Here is a 20,164-nt window from a genome sequence, read left to right as displayed (position 1 = left end):
CCAAGTTCCTTCCTGCAGCATCCAAGCAGCAGTCCCAACCAGTGGCTTTGCTCACCCATGGAGCCAAGATAGTGGCACAGTCTGATCAGGGAACTCAGCAGCACGTAGGTCGACCTGATTCAGTCCTTAAAGAAAGAGTCTTACTGGCCTTGGAGCTTAGTCTGACCTCACCCAGGAAATGACAGCTCAACTCACTGCTGATTACACACAGCTCCTGGCCCCTGCCTGACCAGAGATCCTGGCCGGGCCACCCGGAAGCTGCACAGCCCAGCAACACTCAGGCAGACTGTATGGCAGGCTGAGCTGATTATCTGCAGAGCAAGACCAATGGTGCCATTTGGCAGGGAACTTGGGGAGCAGGTTGGCTTGAATCAAGAGCGTGAAGAGCCTTGCTGCCCTTGGAAATCAGTTCTCTCACTCTGCCCGGGCGGGGAAAGTAATTTATAGCCCCAGCCATTGCTGAATACAGCCTAACTACAGCACAGAGGGACCTGCACAGCCCATCCAGCAGCCCTTCTTACAGTGGTACTTGGACCCAGAGCACAGCCCGTGGCTTTGTGTGGTCAGGGTTATTCAGTGCACAGTGTTGCCTGATTTGAGCACCCAGATGGTGAGCTCTGCAGGCCCTGGGGCCTGTCCTGCTTCCCTGCCAGGGCAGGAAAGCTAATTCATAGACTGCTAAGAATAGAACCCAGCCTCAACTGTCTAGAAGCCTGATCAGACAACCCATGTAAGTGCAGAGCTCATCCCACAGTCGTGACTGGACAGGGCCCCAAGCCAGTAGTCCTCTCCACTGTTCTTAGCCAGTGGCACCCACCCCCGTCCTCAGAGCTTGGGCAGTAGTCCTGTCCAAAAAGAGACAGCAAGCCTCACCTGCCAAGAACTTAACCAGTAGACATGTCCAGAAACCCAACTAAGCTGACTGGTGAGGAACTGTCTCCACCAAAGCAAATATGCAGGAGGAAACTGCTTACCCAAATGTGCTGATACCAACTTAAGGAAACAAGAATCATGAAAAATCAGTTAAACATGACACCATCAAAAGAAACTAAAAAAGCTCTGATAACTGACCTTCAAGAAATGGAGATCTATGAACTATCAGAAAAAAAAAATCAGAATGATTCTCTTAAAGAAGTTTGGTGAGCTACAAAGAACAAATCAGGAAAACAATGCATGAACAAAATGAGGAGTAGTTCAACAAAGAAACAGACACAACCAGGAAAACACCAAACAAATCCTAGAGCCGAAAAGTACGACTGAACTGAAGAATTCAATAGAGGATTGAATTGAAACCGAAGAATTCAAAAGCAGACTTGACCATGCAGACAAAAGAATCAGTGACCTAGAAGACAGGACATTTGAAATTACCCATTCAGAGGAACAGAAAGAAAAAAGTAGAAAGCGGCCTGCAGGACTTAAGAGGCACAATCAATAGACACAGTATCAACACTTGGGAAGCCTGAAAGGGAAGGAAAAGAGAAAGGAACAAAAAGTGTACTTAAAACAAATGGCTGCAAATTTCCCAAACCTGGGATTCATGAGCCCCAAAGAACCCCAGATAGGTTGGACCTGAACAGGGTTACACTGAGACACATTATGATTCAATTGTCAAAAATCAAAGACAGAATTTCGAAAGAAGCAAGAAAAAAGAGAAGTTACAAAAGGGACTACTGGCAGATCTCTCAACAGAAACTTCAGAAACCAGAATGAGATAGTATATTTGAAGTATTGAAAGAAAAAAAAAAAAAAAAAAGGCTGTCAGCCAAAAATTCTATACCAGACAAAGCTGCTCTTCAGAAATTAAGGAGGGAGACAGACTTCCCTGAACAAATGGGAGTGCAGGGAGTTCCTCACCACCATACCTGCCTTACAAGGAGGGAGCTCTTTAAGTGGAGGTAAAAGGATGCTTATTAACATCATTAAAACGTAAGGTCATGTAAAATTAATGTTGTAATAAACATATGGTCAAAGTTAAATTCTGTAGTATAGTAATGGTGGTATGGAATTCACTCACAACTCTAGTTCAAAAGTTAACAAATGCAGGAAAATAACCATAACTATAATAATCTGCTATTGGATATACAGTATAAAAATGTCTAAGCTGTAGTATCAATAACTTAAAATGTGAAGAAATGGGGGGAGAAGTAAAAGTGTAAAGTTTAGGAATGCCTATCCAAGTTAGACTGCTATCAGTTCAAAGTACGATGTTATGTTATAATCTTAAGATATTTTCTATATGCCCCATGGTAAGCACAAGGGAAAATCCTGTCCTAGTTATACAAAAGAACATAAGGAAGTCAAAGCACACTGAGAACAAAAAGCATGAAACAAAAACAATTAACAAAATGGCAATGAGTCCTTGCCTATCAATCATTACCTTAAACAAATGGATTAAATTCTCCAACTAAAAGACACAGAATGGCTGATTGGATTGAAAAAAAACAGGGGGATCCAAAAAACCCCAACATTTATTTACAAAAAATTGTGTATTTACTCTTACAGGTTTCAACTTGAATCAACTTCAAAGTACTCTCCATTTGAAGTAATACACCTATCGAGGCTTTTTTCCACTGTACAAAACAGTTTTTCAGCTCATTGATTTTGATGCCTTTTAGTGCTTCTGCTGGTTTTTTTTGTTTGTTTGTTTCACGTCTTCCACATCAGCAAGACACTTCCCTGTGAGGACATTTTTTTTTTATCCAGGGAAACAAAAAGTTGCTCAGGGTGAGATCGGGTGAGTAGGGAGGGTGAGGCAGGGTGGGTCATGCCATTTTTGGTCAAAAACTGCTGAACACTCAGCCCGGAGCGGGCAGTGAGCTCATAAATTGCCCATCATGAAATGAGCAAACGTGTTTTGTGTCTTCAAAAAGAATTCACTGAAACTGAATTCAGCTTCTCACTACGACACCAGCTGGCACACTGATACAGATGGGTTCCTAGAAGACTCACCTAGCAGGGGAAGCTGCACTACAGGGAGTCCACCCTCCAGAAGATAATTCCAGATTTTTGGGGGGTCCCCCCTTGTGGGCTGAAAATGAAGGGATGGAAAAAGATATTTCAAGCAAATGGCAACCCCTCAAAAATATCAGTGGTAACACTACACTTATAGCAGATAAAACAGACTTTAAAGTTGGTAAAAATTAACCTCTTCATCCATCATGGTGTTAAGCTATGAAGAAGATATAACAACTTAAAATATGCACTCAACATGAGAGCATCTAAATATATAAAGCAAAAATTAACAGTGTTAACAGAAGAAATAAACAGCAATACAGTAACAGCCGGCGGTTTTAATGCTCTATTCCAAACTGGATCGATTGTCCAGGCACAGAATCAGTGGCTCTAAACACTATAGACCACATGGACCTAAATGATATACAGAACATTCTGTCTGACCACAGCGGTGGACACATTCTCAAGCACGCATGGAACATTTTCCAGCACATGCCCTGTGTTAGGCCACAAAGGTATTAACAAATCCAAGAAGACTGAAGTCTTACCTGGTATCTTCTCTGACCGTAATAGTACGAAACTCGAAATCAATAAAAGGAAATAACATGGAAGTTAAGCAACAGTCTCCTGAACAATCAATGCATCAAAGAAGAAATTAAAGGGAAAATTTTAAAAGTATCTCGAGACAGAAATGGAAACAACATACCAAAGTTCTGAAAAGCAGCAATTTTAAAACAAATTATTGATTAATTTTTAGAGAGAGGAAGAAAGAGAAACATTAGTTTGTTGTTCCACTTATTTATGTATTTATTGGTTAATTATTTTGTGTGCCCTGACTGGGGAATCAGACTGGCAAACTTGGCCTGTTGGGATGATGCTGTAACCAACTGAGCAACCCAGCCAGGGCCCAGTGAAAGCTATTGTGTAGGGGAAGTTTATAGCAATAAATGCCTACACTAAGGAATAAGAAAAATCTTAAACAACCTAACTGTATACCTTAATGAACTAGCAAAAAAAATAAAATGATCTCAAAGTTAGCAGAAGGAAGAAAATTATAAAGATTAGAGCAGAAATAAATGAAATAGGGAACAAGAAAATAATAGAGAAGATTGACAAAACTAAGAGTCACTTCTTTGAAAAGATAAACAAAATTGATAAATCATTAACTAGACTAAGCAGGGAAAAAATAGAAGATCTGAATCAACAAAATTACAAATGAAATAGCAAACATTACAACTAATACCACAGAAATACAAAGAATCTTAAGAGGTTACTATAAACAACAATATGCGAACAATCTGGACAACCTGGAAGAAACAAAACTTCTTAGAAGCACACAACTTACCAAGACTAAATCAGGAAGAACGAGAACCTGAAAGGCCCAGTAATGAGTAAGATATTGAATCAGTAATCAAAAACCTCCCAATGAAGAAAAGCCCTAGACCAAATGGCTTCATTGATAAATCTTATCAAATATTTAAAGAAGAATTAATCCCAGTCCTTCTCAGATTCTTCCAGAAATTCACAGAGGAAGGAACTGTTCCAAACTCACTCCATGGGGCCAGCATTACCCTGATACCAAATCCAGAAAAGGACACGCTACAAGAAGTCTATGAGGCAATACCCCTGATAAGTATAGATGCAAAAATTCTCAATAAATACTAGCAAACCAAATTCAGCGCATTAAAGGGGCAATTTCCCATGATCAAGTGGGATTAATCCCTGGGATGCAAGGATGGTTCAAAATAAGTCAATCAATGTGAAGTATCACATTAATAGAATGAAAGGAAAAAATCATGATCATCTCAAAAGATGCAGAAAAACCATTTGACAAAATCCAACATTCGTTCATGATAAAATCCCTTAACAAATTAAGTATAAAAGGAATGTACCTCAACATAATAAGGCCATATATGAGAAGTCCACAGTTAACATCATATTCAATGTTGAAAGGTTGAAACATTTCCCTTTAAGATCAGGAAAAGACAAGGATGCCCCCTTTCATCACTTCTGCTCAACATAGTACTGGAAGTCCTACCAGACAATTGGCCAGTGAATCAGTGGCATCAGAATTGGAAAGGGAGGTGTAAACCTGTCTCTGCAGGTGACGTGATTTTATATACAGAAAGTCCTAAAGATGCCACAAAAAAACTCTTAGATCTAATCAGCAAATTTAGTAAATTTGCAGGATATGAAACTAACACACAAAAAGCAGTAGCACTTTTACACATTAATAACAAATTATCTGAAAAAGAAAAGGACCCCATTTACAATAGCATCAAAAACAGTAAAATATGAATACTTGCAAATTAACCAAGGAGGTGAAAAATCCCCAAGACATTGATGAAAAAAATTGAAGACACAAATAACTGGAAAGGTTTCTATCCTGTGTTTATGGGCTGGAAGAATTAATATTATTACAATGTCCACACTATCCTAAGCCATCGATTCAATGCAATCCCTGTCAAGATTCCAGTGGCATTTTTTTTTTTACAGAAATAGAACAAATCCTAAAATTTGTATAAACCACAAAAGATCCTGGATAGCCAAAATAATCCCGAGGAAGAACAACAAAATGGGAGGCATTCTACTTCCTAACTTCAAGAAATACTATAAAGCTATAGTAATCAAAACGGTATGGTATTGGTAATATAAACACAGAGACCAATGGAACAGAATGGAGAGCCCAGAAACCATGCATGTATGGTCAACCAATATTTGACAAAGGAGTCAAGAATACTCAATGGAAAAAGGCAGTCTTTTCGATAAACAATGCTGGGAAAGTTGGATATTCACATGTAAAAGAATGAAATTGGATCCCTATTTTATACCACTCATAAAAAATAACTTGAAATGGATTAAAGACTTAAATGTAAGACTGGAAACCATAAAACTCCTAGAAGAAAATGTAGGAAAAAAAACTCCTTGATGAGGGTCTTGGCAATGATTTCTTGGATATGACACCTAAAGTACCAGCAACAAAATTAAAAATAAGCAAGTGGGATTCCATCAGACCACAATGCTTCTGCACAGCAAAAGAAATGACCAACCACATGAAAGTGCAGCCTAGGGAATGAGAAAAAATATTTGCAAACCACATATTTGACAAGGGGTTAATATCCAAAATACGTGAAGATATTTGAAGAGAAAAAAAACATACCCACAAATAATCCAATGAACACATGGGCAAAGAACCTACATAGACACTTTTTTAAATCCTCACCTGAAAACATTTTTAAATTTGTTTGAGAGAGAGAGGAAGGGAGAGGGAAAAACATCGAGTTGGCTCCCAGACTGGAGACTGAACCTGCAACCTAGGTATGTCCCCTGACTGAGAATTGAACCCACAACCTTTCAGTTATGGGACAACACCCCAACTAACTGAGCCACACCGGCCAGGGCTGAATAAACATTTCTCCAAAGAAGATATATAAATGGACAACAGATATATGAAAATATGCTCAACATCATTAGTCGTCAGTAAAATGCAAATCAAAACTACAAGATACCGGTTCACACCCTTGAGAACACGGTCACCAAAAAGGTGAGATAACAAGTGTTGGGGAGGACATGGAGAAAAGGGGGCCCCTGTTCCCTGTCGGTGGGACTGTAAATTGGTGCAACTGCTATGGAAAACAGTACAGGGTTCCTCAAAAAATTAAAAAAATAGAACTACCATATGGTCCAACATTTCTATGTCTGGGTATATAACTGAAGAAATCAAAACTATGTCGAAGAGCTATGTACACCCTACAGTTCAAAGCAGCATTACAATAGCCAAGTGATAGACATAACCAAAGTGTCCACCAACACATGAATAGGGAAAAAATTGTGATCTAGACAATGAGACATTATTCAGCCATGAAAAAGAAGGAAATCCTGCCATTTGTGACAACATGGATGACACTTAAGGACATTATGCTAAGTGAAATAAATTAGATAAAGATAAATAATGTCTCACTTACATGGGAAGTGTTAAAAAAAACCAGACTCATATTAAGAGAGATCGGACCTGTGGCTATCAGAGGCAGGGTGCGGAGGGTGGGGAAATTGGGTGAAGGTGGTCAAAATGTACGGATTTCCAGTTATAAGATAAATAAGTAGTGAGGATGTAATACATAACATGATAACTATAATTTAACAATGCTTTCTAGTCTATATGAAAGTTGTTAAAAGAGTAAATCCAGAGAGTCCCCATCACAAAGAAATAAATCCTTTTTCCATTTAAAAATATCTATGAGATGATGGATGTAACTAAAATTGTGGTAATCATTTCACAATATACGTAAGTCAAGTCGTGATGTGCACCTTGAACTCATGCAGTGCGGTATGTCAATCATGGGTCAGTAAAACTGGGCTGAGGGAGGCTGAGTAACCTGTAGAAGGCCACACGGCTGGAGTCAGGAGAGACCAACATTCAAACTCAGTGCTGTCTGATCCAAAAGCCAAATATGGCTAAGGACATTGCTCTGTACTCTGTTCTTGATGAGTACCCATATTGCTTCTTAAGAATAGCGGTAAAGGGGCCTTGGCAAGGTGGCTTGATTGGTTGGAGCATCATCCTGCACACCAAAAGGTTGTGGGTTCAATCCCTGGTGAGAGCACATACCTAAGTGGCGGGTTTGATCCCTGCTTGGGGCCGTACAGGAGGCAACCAGTTGATGTTTCTCTCTCTCTCTTCCTCTAAAATCAATAGACATATTCTCGAGCAAGGATTAAAAAGATAGTTGCAAACGTAAGAGTTGTACTTTACTAAGAGACCATTCTCCTGGAGGGTGGAGCTTGGGATGGGACAGGCCAGGGGCGTGTGGGTGATTGATGGCTATATTTACGCCCAGTGTTTCATTGCTGGTGCTCATCCCACGTGCACTCACAAACTTCTTACTGAACACAGCTGTTGTGGAGCCTCGCAAGGAAAGCTGCACCAGTTTTCACTACGTGGAGCTGATTAACTACTCCAGCTGTGCCTACAGGGTGCCGCAGGGGGCAGCAGGCCCCACCCCCGACTTTTCCGTGCACCAAATGGGGAGTCGCCTTCCTAGGTCTGCTAAAAGCTCCTTGCTGCGCCTGGTGCAGCCCCAACCTCCTGCCTTAAAAGGCTGATTTCAATCCAACTACAAGATTCTTCCTTTCTTTGCCTGGAGGGACAAACCGTGCACCCCCCCCCCCCCCCCCCCCCACAGAAGGTGTACCACACTCCCAAAGAGCTGACGGCAGAGAAAAGCTGGAGTTAGGGGCAGCACTGCTCCACAGCTCAGTTTCTGTTTGAGATGCCAAATATCTCCCACACACTCTGCTCTTCGGGCAGAGAACTCGCCGGGAAGCCCAGGTGTTGGCTGAAGCTGCAATTGCTCCGGCTCTCAGGGGGCACAGCTCCCACTGGCTCTACTCTGGTACTGAGACTGAGTCCGTGTGGGGCGGTCCTCGGGGTCCCCGTTCTCCCGGAGACCTTGCCCTCCTGGTGTGCTGAGGAGCCCAACCTGCCCACTCGGCCTCTGGGCCTTGTGCGCTCACGGTGCAGCCTGTCCTCTGCACCAGCGGGACAAGCGCCGACAGGAAGGCGGCTTACACACGTTTGGTGAGAAGGAACCGTCTTATACGGCAACGGCTCTCAGGCACAGCAGCCTTCCAGCCCGCTTTAGCTTATCCAGTGTCTGGTTTCAACCTTTAGAAGTCAGGTCCTGACTGGCAATAAAACTCCCGCTTTAGGACTAAGCTTCATCTCCTCGGGGCCGAAGGGTCACTGCTCACCCCGTCCCTGCACACCTTCCCATCTGCCGTTCTCCCTCCTCCATGCCTCTCCCGGAGCGACAGCCTGCCCGGTGGCGCACCCTGTTCCCGAGCCCGCCCCTCAGTGCTCCTCAGGTCTGGCCTCAGACACCACCCACTGGCCCGGGACAGCACTGTGGACTCCCGTGCTCAGTATGGAAGATGTACATACGGTTACAGAGAATCAATAAAAGTACTTTTATGGTCACCAGGCATTGCAACTTCCCGCATGGTGCAGCTTCCCAGAAGCCTTTTGGGAGTCGGTGTCCCGGGGCTCAGCACTGCACGAGGGTGCAGCCAGAGGGGGCCGAGTAATCGCCTGCCCAGGTGGGCACGCGGACTATGGGCCCACTGTTCTCGGGGGCAATGACTGAGAGCTCATTTGCTGCTATGGACACTTACTGACAGGGCCCGTCAGCTCCGACTCTTCAAAGGAGTCGAAGCGCACTGACGGAAGGCCTTTCAGCGGGCAGCAGCTGCGGGCCTGACGTGCTGAAGCGCACGGGCTTGCCGAGAGCCCGGCTCGGCTCGCAGCTGAAATGCCTCGTCAGAAGCTCCTCTGGGACGGCAGCCAGCGCACGCCCTGGCAGGACGCCCCAGGGAGGGCAGCAAGGACCGATCCGGTCTGTGGCTTCAGACTCGGACCGTCTCAGCTCAAGGCCAGGGCTGGCACTTAGGAGCTCCGTAGCTTGCTGGGGGGATGAGCCTCGCTGTGCTTCAGTCTCCTCGTCTGGGGAATGGGGCAAGAAGAGGGCGTAGCTCTCAGGGTTAGTGTGGGCACTAAAGGAGTTAATTCTATGTGTAAAACTACTGGGTGCAGCATCTGGCACGCGAGCCCCGTGAATGCCAACTACTGGCACTACCGGTAACAACAATGTGCCCTGTAAGGCGAGTGTGAACGCCCTCCAGGCAGCCCTCCCTCTCCCGCCTGCCTCCGCCTGTTACCTTGACCACAGCCAACATTGCCTTTACTGGGAGCCTGGGGGAAGGCCCTTGGACTTGAGTCAGACACAGTTTCAAGAGCTAGATCTGCACCTGTAGGACAAGGTGTGTGTCCTCCTGGAAACCATACATTGGCCTGAGAAATGGGGACGCTCACCCCCATCATGACAGCTACCAGGTGAGGCTGGGAGAGTAAAGGTATGAGACGACCTTGTCAACAGCCAAGCGCTGGGACAGACGTTGAGGACACACCAGAGGCTGTGCAAGCAAGGGCTCTGGGCTGGGCCGTCTTTGGCACAACAGACGCTGGGGCCGCCCCCTGCCCGGACCTCACAAGAACCACTCCCTCCCATTCCCCACTCCCATCCCTGCCGACGGTAGGTGCTCTGGCCCTTTTATCTCTGGACCAGGGCGTTGATATGCGGTGCACCTGTGCTCACAGTGACTGGCCAGCTTTGTTCCCCCTTCAACCTTCCTCTTGCTGGAGACCGAGGCCACGTGACTCCCACCTGTGGGCGCCCGTGCAGCCCACCCCGGGCACTGGCCAGAGCTGCAGTGCAGCCCAGTGTGAGGGAGAGTAGGAGATACGTAAAAACTGCAGCCAAGGACTCCCCCAGTGCCCCCTCGAGTGCTCCCTGGAGGTACCTGGCTCAGCCTTTCAGGAAGCCTCCACCTCTCCTCCAGCACCTGCCCCACAATCGGAGCGTGAGCGAAGCTCACACAGGTTTTTGTAATAAATTTCAGTCCCTCCGTGCCCCCTGTCCAGACCCTGGTTTAGGTATCTGGGGTATGACTAATTCCTGGATAGTAGACAAGAAAACTAAAATAGGTTATGTGCGTAGGGCTTTAGAATTTATGAAGCACACATCATCTCATTCTACGGTCTGTCGTATAAACAGGACAGGGGCAGGCATTGTGAAATCCCATTTTCCGGGTGAGGAAACTGGGGGTCAGGGAGGCCAAGTGATCTGCCTGAGGTCAGATAACCTGTCAGAGCTTCACCTGAAACTCAGGCTTCCTTTTCCACACCGAGGGCCTTCTTCTTTACAGCAGGCGATCCTGGGTGCTATCCCACCTTTCTTGGCAAAAGCACCTTTTGTAGGTGCACCTTAAGTAGTCGACCCAGTGTATATTACAAGGACCTACACGTGTGAATTCCATGGGTAGGCTCAATTACATTGGCCGTGTCACGCCAGCGCATGGAACTCACTAGAAAACACAGGAGAGCACGGGGGTGTTGTGTTAGGGGTGTGGGGCACCCCAAGTCCTCACCTTCTCCAGGCCCGCTGGATGACTGCTGCCGCCCTGTTCTTCTTGCGAAACAGCTCTTTCCTGCTTCTCTCTCTCTGGATGATCTGCAGCCGCAGCTCTACAGGGAGCAGGTCGATATTCACGCTCTGCCCGGAGAGGGGACCGGGAGCTGGATTAGTCTCCTTAGGTGTCGGAGCATCCTCAGACAGGGTGGATATGCCCAACTTCCTGATCCCTGACCTCAGCACCTCTGTCCCCTGAGGCAAATCTGAGAGGCTCTCTCCTTCGAGCTTGTCCTGCGTGACTTTGTTCCTTGGTGTCCGGTGGTGGAGAGGATTCTGCCCGGCATGGAGCACCTCCCCCTTGGCACTGCCAGGCCGGCTGGAGCCAGCTGGGGAGCACCTTCCTCCTCTGAGCTCTTGGATGCGCCTCTTCTGGGTGGCACATTTGGCCTTGGGTGCTGCGTCGTGCCGCCTGCCGGCCTTCCGGTGACCGTCCTGCTGTGGAAGGCTTGTAGCTGCCCAGCCAGGGTCCTCTCCTTTCTCATCAGGCCCGGCCACCCTGACGCAGGAGGGCTGCTTCGAGGAGCCTTTCCCCTTGTCACACGGCTGCTCGCCGACCGTCTCACCTCTGGACTTGTCCGCGGAGGTGGCTCCCGGACACCTGTCTCCATCGGCGCCTTCACTGGGGCTGAAGTGGACACAGGCAGATCGGCTCTTAGGATGTTCTCTGGAGGCTTCTTGGGGAAACAAGGAAAAGGGGAAAGGATATTTACTGTTCAACACTTGCATGATAGGGCAGGTCTGCCTGTTGATATACATAAAAGATTCAGCCGTGTCCTATAGCATTACTGCGATGGTGGTGATTATTAGAAAAAACATTTTAACTTCTATTTCTAGCAAGAGTAGGTTTTATAACCTGAAAGCCTTCCAACTACAAGCACCTAGAAATGCTGGTTAAAATATAGTGAACATCCTTTTAAAAGTTCCAGAGTGCCTTCGAGACAATCAAGGTAACCTCCGGGGGCCCAAGACAAAGAGCACACTGAAATCGGAGCGGTCGCTGTGCGCGCTGACCTAGGCAGGCGGTAGGGGCGGAGCGGCCATAGGCGGGTCTCACTGAACACCTGGCTGTGGCCTGACATCCAGGTGAGAACAGAAGGTGAGGACTTGCAGGGAGAAAAGTAGCTAAAACCGAGCCCCTGCATGAGGCCAGGACTCGGCGGTCGGATGCCCTCGGGAAACAATAGTCCAGGTAAAAGATCTGCTTGCCGGCACTGGGAGGTGACAAGGACATTTGTCTCACATGGGTTTGGTATTCACCAGTTTTCAACCTACAGAAAAAACTGATATAAAAACTGGTCTCAGGATGTGATCTCACAGTAGCGAACGATTCACGCAAGCAAGCACAAGGCTGCTTCAGTGCGGCGTGCCCTCGCTCAGGCTGCACGGGGGGGGGGCCTGCTGGAAATGGCGTCACACTTCCAAACTGCACCACGCGCGAGGGAGCAACGCACCGTGGGTGACAGTTAACAGACCCGACAGCAAACTCAGATCAATAAGAACCACGGCTAATAGAACGCTGTGTGCGTGTGCACACGCCAACGATTAAACAGGAGAAACCTAAAATATGAGGAAAGGGTAGATAGTTCTGAAACAGAGCTAAACGGAACTTCTAAAATGAAAAAGCTGCTCGTAACAGGAAATGCAGGGAAGGAGCTTCTGTTCCTGTACTGGCAGGACTGCGGCGCGCTCACCACCGAGGAAAACAGAGAAGTCCAACGAGCTGCTACAAGCCACCTGTTTTTTAAAACGATTCGTAAGCATTTTCAATGACAGCTGACACACAGTATCACATTCATTTCAGGCGTGACACGTAGTGACTCGCTATCCACGCAGCCTGTGAAGTCCTCGCCCCAGCGCCTGCCACCCCTGTGACAGCGTGCACAGGCCACCGTGGTTCGGACCGTGCCCCCCAGGCTGCGCCCCGAGTCCCTGTAACTGTGGCAGCTGCCGCCGGGCACCTCTTCCTTCCTTTCCTGTCGTCATCCAGCCCCCAGCCCCTCCCCTCCGGGAACTATGACAGTGTTCTCTGTATGTATGAGTTTGTGTGTTGTTTGTTTGTTTCTTATGTTTTTTAGATTCCATGTATAAGTGAGATCCTATGGTATTTGCCTTTCTCTGACTGACATATTTCATTGAGCATAAGGCCCTCCAGGTCCACCCATGTTGCCGCAAAGGCAGGATTTCTTTATTTTTTATGACAGGGGAATAGCCCATTGTGTATATGTACTGCGTCTTCTTCATCCATTCGTCTCTCGCTGGACGCTCAGGCTGCTTCCAAATCTTGGCCATTGTAAATAACGCTGCAGTGAACCTCAGGGTGCGTATGTCTTTTTGAGTTAGTGTTTTGGGTTTCTTTGGATAAATACCCAGAGGTGGAATTGCTGGGTCACAGAGTAGTCCTATTACTGATTTTTTGAGGAACCTCCATACTGTTTTCTGCGGTGGCCGCACTGATTTACAATCCCACCAACACTGCAGGACAGTCCCCTTCTCCCCACACCCCCACCAACACTCACAAACCACCTGTGTGAAGGCATCAGCGGCTAACAGGGCAGAAAAAAAGGAGGCCAAGAGCCAGGAGAATCCAGACACCAACAGAGCTGGGTAAGGTGTTTGAAGGTACGCACGTATCCCCAGAGGAAGCAGCCCCTGAGGTGTGGAGGACCAGAGACTGCCGAGAAGCACGCTCTTCGGCTGGGACCACGGGAGGTCACGTGTTAGGAGAACTGGCTGAACTGGCTGGAATTCCACATGGCCGTCACATCATGGGAGTTTGGTGAATGCGGACCGAATGACTAACTGAATGCACATACAACAAAGCACCACGCGTCCTGACACACTGTCATGGAAAGTGGGTCACGTGTTAGAGTCTGGACAGGTCTGTGGTCGTTCACGTGTACTTTGCTGTGATTGTTCTTGCCTGGATCAGCAGTGTGGTTTAATAACAGTAGTTACTGGTACAGCTCATAAGCTGTGACATGTACACTACATTTTAAATTTCCATTCGTAACTGCTCTGCAGGGTGAAGAGTAGACCCCCATGTCATAGCTGAGAAAACTGAGGGTTAGAGAGAGAGACTGAATTGTCCCAACCCTGAATTAGGTGACCAGGAGGTTCCAGAGACCCTCTCTGGAGGTCCGAGAGGCCAAAACTACTTTCATAATAACGCTAAGACGAGATTCATCTTTTTCACGTTGTTGGCATTTACACCGGATTTCTGGAGGGCTGTCGCCACTGCCTACCTGGTGAGAACGGCTCAGTGTGCTTAAACTGCTTTGTGCACAGACATAGTTTATGCCTCATACCTGCCTTCTTTGTGGGAGTCTGGAGGCTCGGTGTACGCACGTGCTAAGCAGAGGGTGCCCACACGACTGCCCCCTGACAGAAACCCTGGAGTCCTAGGCCGAGGTGGTTGTTCTGGTGGAAACATGTTGTTGAAGTGGTTGTTAAAACCACTGAGTGTCCCGTGTGACTCCACCAGGACAGGACCCCTGAGAGTTCCCACCTGGTTCCCTCCAGGCTCGCCTCCATGTGCCTTTTCCCTCGGCTGACTTCGCTCCGTACCTCCGTGTTACAGTGAGTCACGGCCACGGGCACAACGGTGTGCTGAACCTTGTGCATCCTCTTGGCGAATTACTGAGCCTGGGGTGCTCTTGCGCACCCCACACACTCGACAAACTCCACATGGAAGACACTCCAAAACCATGCCGAGACACATCACTGCAAACTCCTGAGAACTAAAGATAAAGTCTCTAAAGCAGCCGGAGAGAAAGAAATGTTACCTAGAAACATTTCCAAGGAACGCCCGTCTGAATGGCAGTGAGCTTCTCATCTGAGACCGTGAGCGGCAGAAGGAAGTGGCTCGGTCATTTCCAAGTGCTAAGGAACTGCCAATCCTGCAGGTGTATCTGGTTCGACAGTTCCTCAGGAATGGAATAAAAACCGAACTAGCACGCAAAACCGAGACCGACTCATGGATGGAGAGCAGGTGACAGCCAGTGGGCGGTGTGGGGTGAGGGGCAAAGGGACAGAGCCCTAAGGAGAAAGGATTCACGGGTGTGGACCACGATGTGGTGACTGCTGGGGGGAGCGGGGTATAAGGGGGCTAAGTGATAATGGGAAAAAGATAAAGACTAAATATTTTAAAAATATAAAAATAAAAATAAAAACATTCTTAAAGATTGTGTTGCGAATAGCCCTGCCTTTAAATAGGCTAAAGAAAGTTCTTCAAACAGAAAGGACATGTTAAGAGAAGGAATTTGGAGCACCAGGGAGAAAGACAAAAACAACAGAAAAAATATGGGAACATGAAATGGTCTATCCTTTTCCTCGTGAGTTTTATGAATTATATTTGATGACCGAAACAAAAATCATAAAATCATCTGATACCAAGCAAAGATGTCGAGACGTGGGGAAGGTAAGGGCACCTAAGCGGAAGTGAGGGTTCTGCGTCTCGCTCACGGGGGTAAGATGCTGGGACCGCTAGACTCTTACAGGCCACCGGTGACTGCGGTGATACTCAGAGCAACTGCTACAGAACCTACAGATTACTCAAAATCACTGTAAATCAATCAAGATGGAACCCTACAAGATGCACGAGTAACCCACAGGAAGGGAAGAAGAGAGAAACGGGGATGAGAATCGGAGGAAAGAAACAGAAAATAACAAAACGGCAGACCTGAGTGCTGACACAGTTGCCTTAAATGCAAATGGTCTAAATCAGAAGGGCCCACCGCCCATGGGCTGGCACCGGATAACAAAGGCAGTACACCTACCATTTGGCTTTCTGGGGTCTGGTCCCTGAAAGCCTGGGGAGAGATGCTGCTCCTTCTGGGGAGCTTTGCTCGGAGACCTTCTGCCTGGAGACCCTCTGCAGATTCTCTGCTCGGGGCTCCGGGCCACGTCACGGGTGGACGGCTGGGTGCTGGGGCCCCCGCTCTGCCTGTGGGGCTTGGCCTGGGTGCTGGGCAGGCAGGGGAGGGCTCGGGGCCTGCAGGGGTCGGGACTCAGCCTTCCCTTCTGCTGTTCTGCTTCTCTTCGCTTGTTTTCTTCCTCTCGCTTCCTGAAGCAAAGCCAAGGAGGAAGAGGAAAAAATTAAAAGAGTGTTACCCACTCAAGCGTTCCTGAGTGAGACTTAAACTCCAGGAGGAGCTGCCATGTCACAGGAAGGATTTGGAGATTCACATTTTTGACAGCAGGCTCTTCTCAGGCTTCACAGCTCACGGGAAGATGGAGCTGCAAGAACCTTCCAGGGCAGCCTGTTGAGGCACCATGACGGACGGCCAGGGGGCTCTGCGGGAGACCCAACACAGCCCCAGGGTGTGTGTCCCAGGCCCCGTCTCCCATCCCAGAGAGCGCACCCAAACACAACTGAGAATGGCGACCGTAAGAAACCTTTCATTTTCTACTAAAAAGACCACTGGCAACAGTTCAATTCCCAGCCAGGCACATGCCTGGGTTGTGGGTGTGCGAGTGAAGCAGCTGATCTATGGTTCTCTCCATCATCGATGTTTCTCTCCCTCCCTTCCCCTCTCTCTAAAAATAAATTTAAAAACCTCTTTTTACAAAAGACCACTGGCAGATCTTAATGATTATACAAAAAAAATCACAAAGACCTCACAGCTGATTATAACACATTTTTGAGTTGCAACCCTTCGCCGAGATTTCTCATTAGTCAAACCTACTCCTTTTGTGGATGGGGTCCCGAGGGCAGGATGATTTTTACGTCTTTGGAGTAAAATTCACAAACACCCAGACCATGTCCAGTGTGGAAGAGCTGGGCCCTGTTTTGCCTCTTCTTACCTTTGGACAGCAGGCACTTAAGACACACAGCTCGCCCAGCTGGTTCGGTCACTGCACAGGAGGGGAATCTGGGAGCCACGCAGAGGGTCAGTTAAAGCGGATGATTAGGGGTGGGGTGGAGAGAAGCCAGCACTGGGAAGTCTGAGAATTTTCCTCGTCCTGCCTCTGCCAATGACCGCAAAATGCCCTTGAGTGAGTCACCTTCCCGTGGAAGACTTGGTCCCCACCCCACCCCCCTAGTCTAACACTCGCACGACAGCCTGCGATCCTGAACTGACTCAGGGGCCTGTTTGGGACCCAGATGTCTTTGTAAAATCGGGGACAACTTTTGTAATGAGACGGAGAGATTTCTTTGATCCGCGTGGCTGGTATCAAGAGTCCCTCACAGAAGGGGACCTTGTTTAGACACTGTAGTAAGGCTGTGGTCAGGACTGAGGGCTGGTGGGGGTGGGATCCTCAGGGTTTCCAGGGTGACTGGCTCTGAGGCTCCAGAGGAGAGGGCTGCTCTGTCATGACACGAAGAATTTGTTTGTAGCTCCTGACAGGGAGGGAGGTGATGAGAGAATGAGAGAGAGAGAGAGAGAAGGGAGGAGGGAGAAAGAGAAGAGAGGCTGGGCATGCAGAGAGCAGGGGCCAGGGCACAGACACACCACCCACAGTGAGGTGACAGAAAAGGACTTTGGACCTGTGCTCCTTACACTGTAAAGAACCGAATCTCCCACTATCTCTGTCAACTATGCCACTATGGGACAGGAAGTGTCATTCTCCTCAATGGCACCAACTTTCGGTAAGGTCCGCCATGTTCACACATGCTTTTCATAAGCCACCTGATAAACTGCAGAGGGAAGGTAACCAGACACAGAAGCAAGAGCTGCGGCACAGACCCCAGGCCCCCAAGAAGTCCCAGAATTCAGATTTCCACAGACTGGAATTTGAAGCCAAGCTTGTTCAGATCTCAAGGGACAGGGAAGACCCAGATGGTAGCTCTCTGGGTCTCTGACATAAAGCCTGTCAACTGAACTTGCCCTGCTAGAAGGTCCTCCTTCCTGCAGTGAAGCTCCCGATCTGGGGGTCCAAGCCTGATTATCTAATAGTTTCCACTGAGTCCCTTCCCAGAGCAAGTGGCTGGACGGTCCTGTGTTTATTTGATTCTGGTTTTGCTGCATGCTTTGCCAGCTGCTCACACTCCGTGTGCGCACTGCAGTCGGCGGGTGAGCTGGGCAGCCCGTCATCGTGGGAGCCTGAGATGCACACGGCTGCCAGCAGGTGCCATTGTGGTGGGATCTGTCTGGGACAGGAAGGTGGAGGCATCTGGGGGGTGACGTGCTGCTAACTGATCTAACAGCCTCGTTCCTGACAGGCAGAGGGAGAGCTGCTCTTTTTATTTGCGCTGACCGAAAGGACTGCTCTGAGGGAACACCGGTCCTCTGGACAGACACAGGCACGTGGCCGTCTGGCTTGGCATATACATGGATCTCACTGCCATTAACGGGGCTGTGAGGTGATAAATTAGGTTTTGTTACGTGAGTGGTCATTTCTTTCTCTTAGGAATGCAAGCAGCTTTCCTTTCCAATTCCAAGGAGTCACGCACAACCAGCCCCTGGGCGAACCTTGTCCCGGTGGACCTTTCTGGGCCCGCACCGAAGGCAGCCACAGGACAAAGAGGGCTTTTTGGAGTCACCGGGATGTCTAGAGAGCCAGGGGCTCAGCTTTCTGAAGACTTCTTGAAGGGGGGTGGGTTTGCAGGGGGTTGTTTTTCCATTTCAGTTAAATTATGGAAGCAGATTTGGGAGAAAGAACATACTCATCAGAATATATAATTTAAATATCTCCAGCAGCTTATGAATATAAGTATATTGCTTTTTTTAATTGATGCACTTTAAGTTTAAAAAAACATTCCAGGTGGCACACAGCCCATAGTTGTGCAGGTAGGTCTCCCAGAGCCGTGGCTCTTGACGTAGAAGTGTAATAATCACTGGGGTGAAGGGGGCGACTAAAACAGGGAATCACGCAGCAGCGACATCCTGTTTTGTGTATTCTGCTACTGTAAAACGAAAGCAACAGCAACACACACACACGACACAGCTGCTGGGGGATGACCGTGATGCCGCACGTGTGTCTCTGTCTATCTGGCCAACGAAGGCCAGGGCTGCCGCCCATAGTTCAAGAGCCTGAAGGGGGCGCAGAGTGCGGAGGGCGACACTCCTGTTTGGTAGGTGAGGAAACGGAGGCGGGGAGATGAGCGACTTACTGAAGCTGCATCGTCAAACACACAGCTGAGCGAGAACTCAGCGGCCTCACGTCTCCCTGCAAAACTCACTTCAGTGACAAAATTGTTTGTTTTTTAAAAAAATTTCACTCAGTCGTTTCCCATCATCTAAAAAATGAATTGGGTCAAATGAAGAAACTGGTCAGATCGCCTGCAAGTAACCTTGCTTCCAGCATGGCTATTGGTCCAAGCCTCTCAGGCTGCACAGCGGTCCTGCAATGTGAGTGCTTCTTCTCCAGACAGTTTACTGCAGAACACCAAAGTCCTTTCATCTTCATGGTGGGCTACACTATAAACTTGACACATTTGTGTAAAGTTTAGGAAACAAATACCAGAAAAAGAACCAATACTATTCTAGTTCATAGGAAAAAAAGGGATCCTGTCCAGGACACAGCAAGCACCGTTTTAGCACGGAATTTATCAACAGGGCAGGATCTTAGTGTACAAAACAGTCCCACAGTTTCCTATTATTGTAAGGGGAAACGGCCAGACAACAGTGTTTGATGGGCTACCAATCAGTCTGGTTTGTGTTCTTTTCTGGAGCGATTTTTGCAGCTCCCCAGAGGCTCACGGTGTGACGAGGTGAGACAGTCCACTGGGGACAGAGCTCTGACAACATCTGCTGCGGGTCCGAGCAACACGGGGTGGAGAGGGTCTCTCGGTGACAGGCTGGTGGACCTGGAGCTGCCCCATCCAGGAGAGGAAAGGTTTAAGGGACACGCTGTGGCTGTAAGCCGCTGACAGGCTACTGTGGAGCAAAGGCGCACCCTGGGACCCTGACACCCCTAACCAGATCTGAGACCCACAGATGGGGATTTACACACATTAGTGGCTCAGATGACAACTGCCAAAAAAGGGGGGAGGCAACAAGAAACCAAGGAATCGAAAGATGGCCTGATGTGCAGAGAACCACACCAAGGGCAGCGGCTTACATGGCCTGGCTGCGCAAGGACGCCAGCGTCTCAGCACCGGGCGCACCTGCAGAGGCTGCCTCTGGGCCTGGAGAGGCTGAGCCCCGGAGTGGGCACTTTTTCCTACCCCATACCACAGGGCTTCTGCAGGGTGCTGTGTTCGCCCAGTTCTGCCAGAGGGCGATTAACTACATCAGGTGCTA

The 20,164-nt window shown here is 48.1% G+C and overlaps 1 protein-coding gene across 3 annotated transcripts in view; it reads right to left on the bottom strand.

Annotated features, from left to right (window-relative positions):
• INVS (inversin) overlaps positions 1-20,164 on the bottom strand; it is a 132,557-nt gene that overhangs the window by 6,810 nt on the left and 105,583 nt on the right. For all 3 annotated transcript variants that reach the window (XM_028505629.2, XM_036021971.1, XM_036021972.1), the window contains 2 exons: positions 15,755-16,041; positions 10,936-11,653 (listed from right to left, as the gene is read on the bottom strand). In XM_028505629.2, the coding sequence (XP_028361430.1) occupies positions 10,936-11,653; positions 15,755-16,041 (1,005 nt within the window). The remainder of the gene's footprint in view (positions 1-10,935; positions 11,654-15,754; positions 16,042-20,164) is intronic.

Source organism: Phyllostomus discolor, chromosome 3, assembly GCF_004126475.2.
Source record: "Phyllostomus discolor isolate MPI-MPIP mPhyDis1 chromosome 3, mPhyDis1.pri.v3, whole genome shotgun sequence".
NCBI classification, from domain to species: domain Eukaryota; kingdom Metazoa; phylum Chordata; class Mammalia; order Chiroptera; family Phyllostomidae; genus Phyllostomus; species Phyllostomus discolor.
The sequence above is the reverse complement of the archived record's forward strand: the minus strand, read 5'-3'. Positions and strand labels throughout refer to the sequence as shown.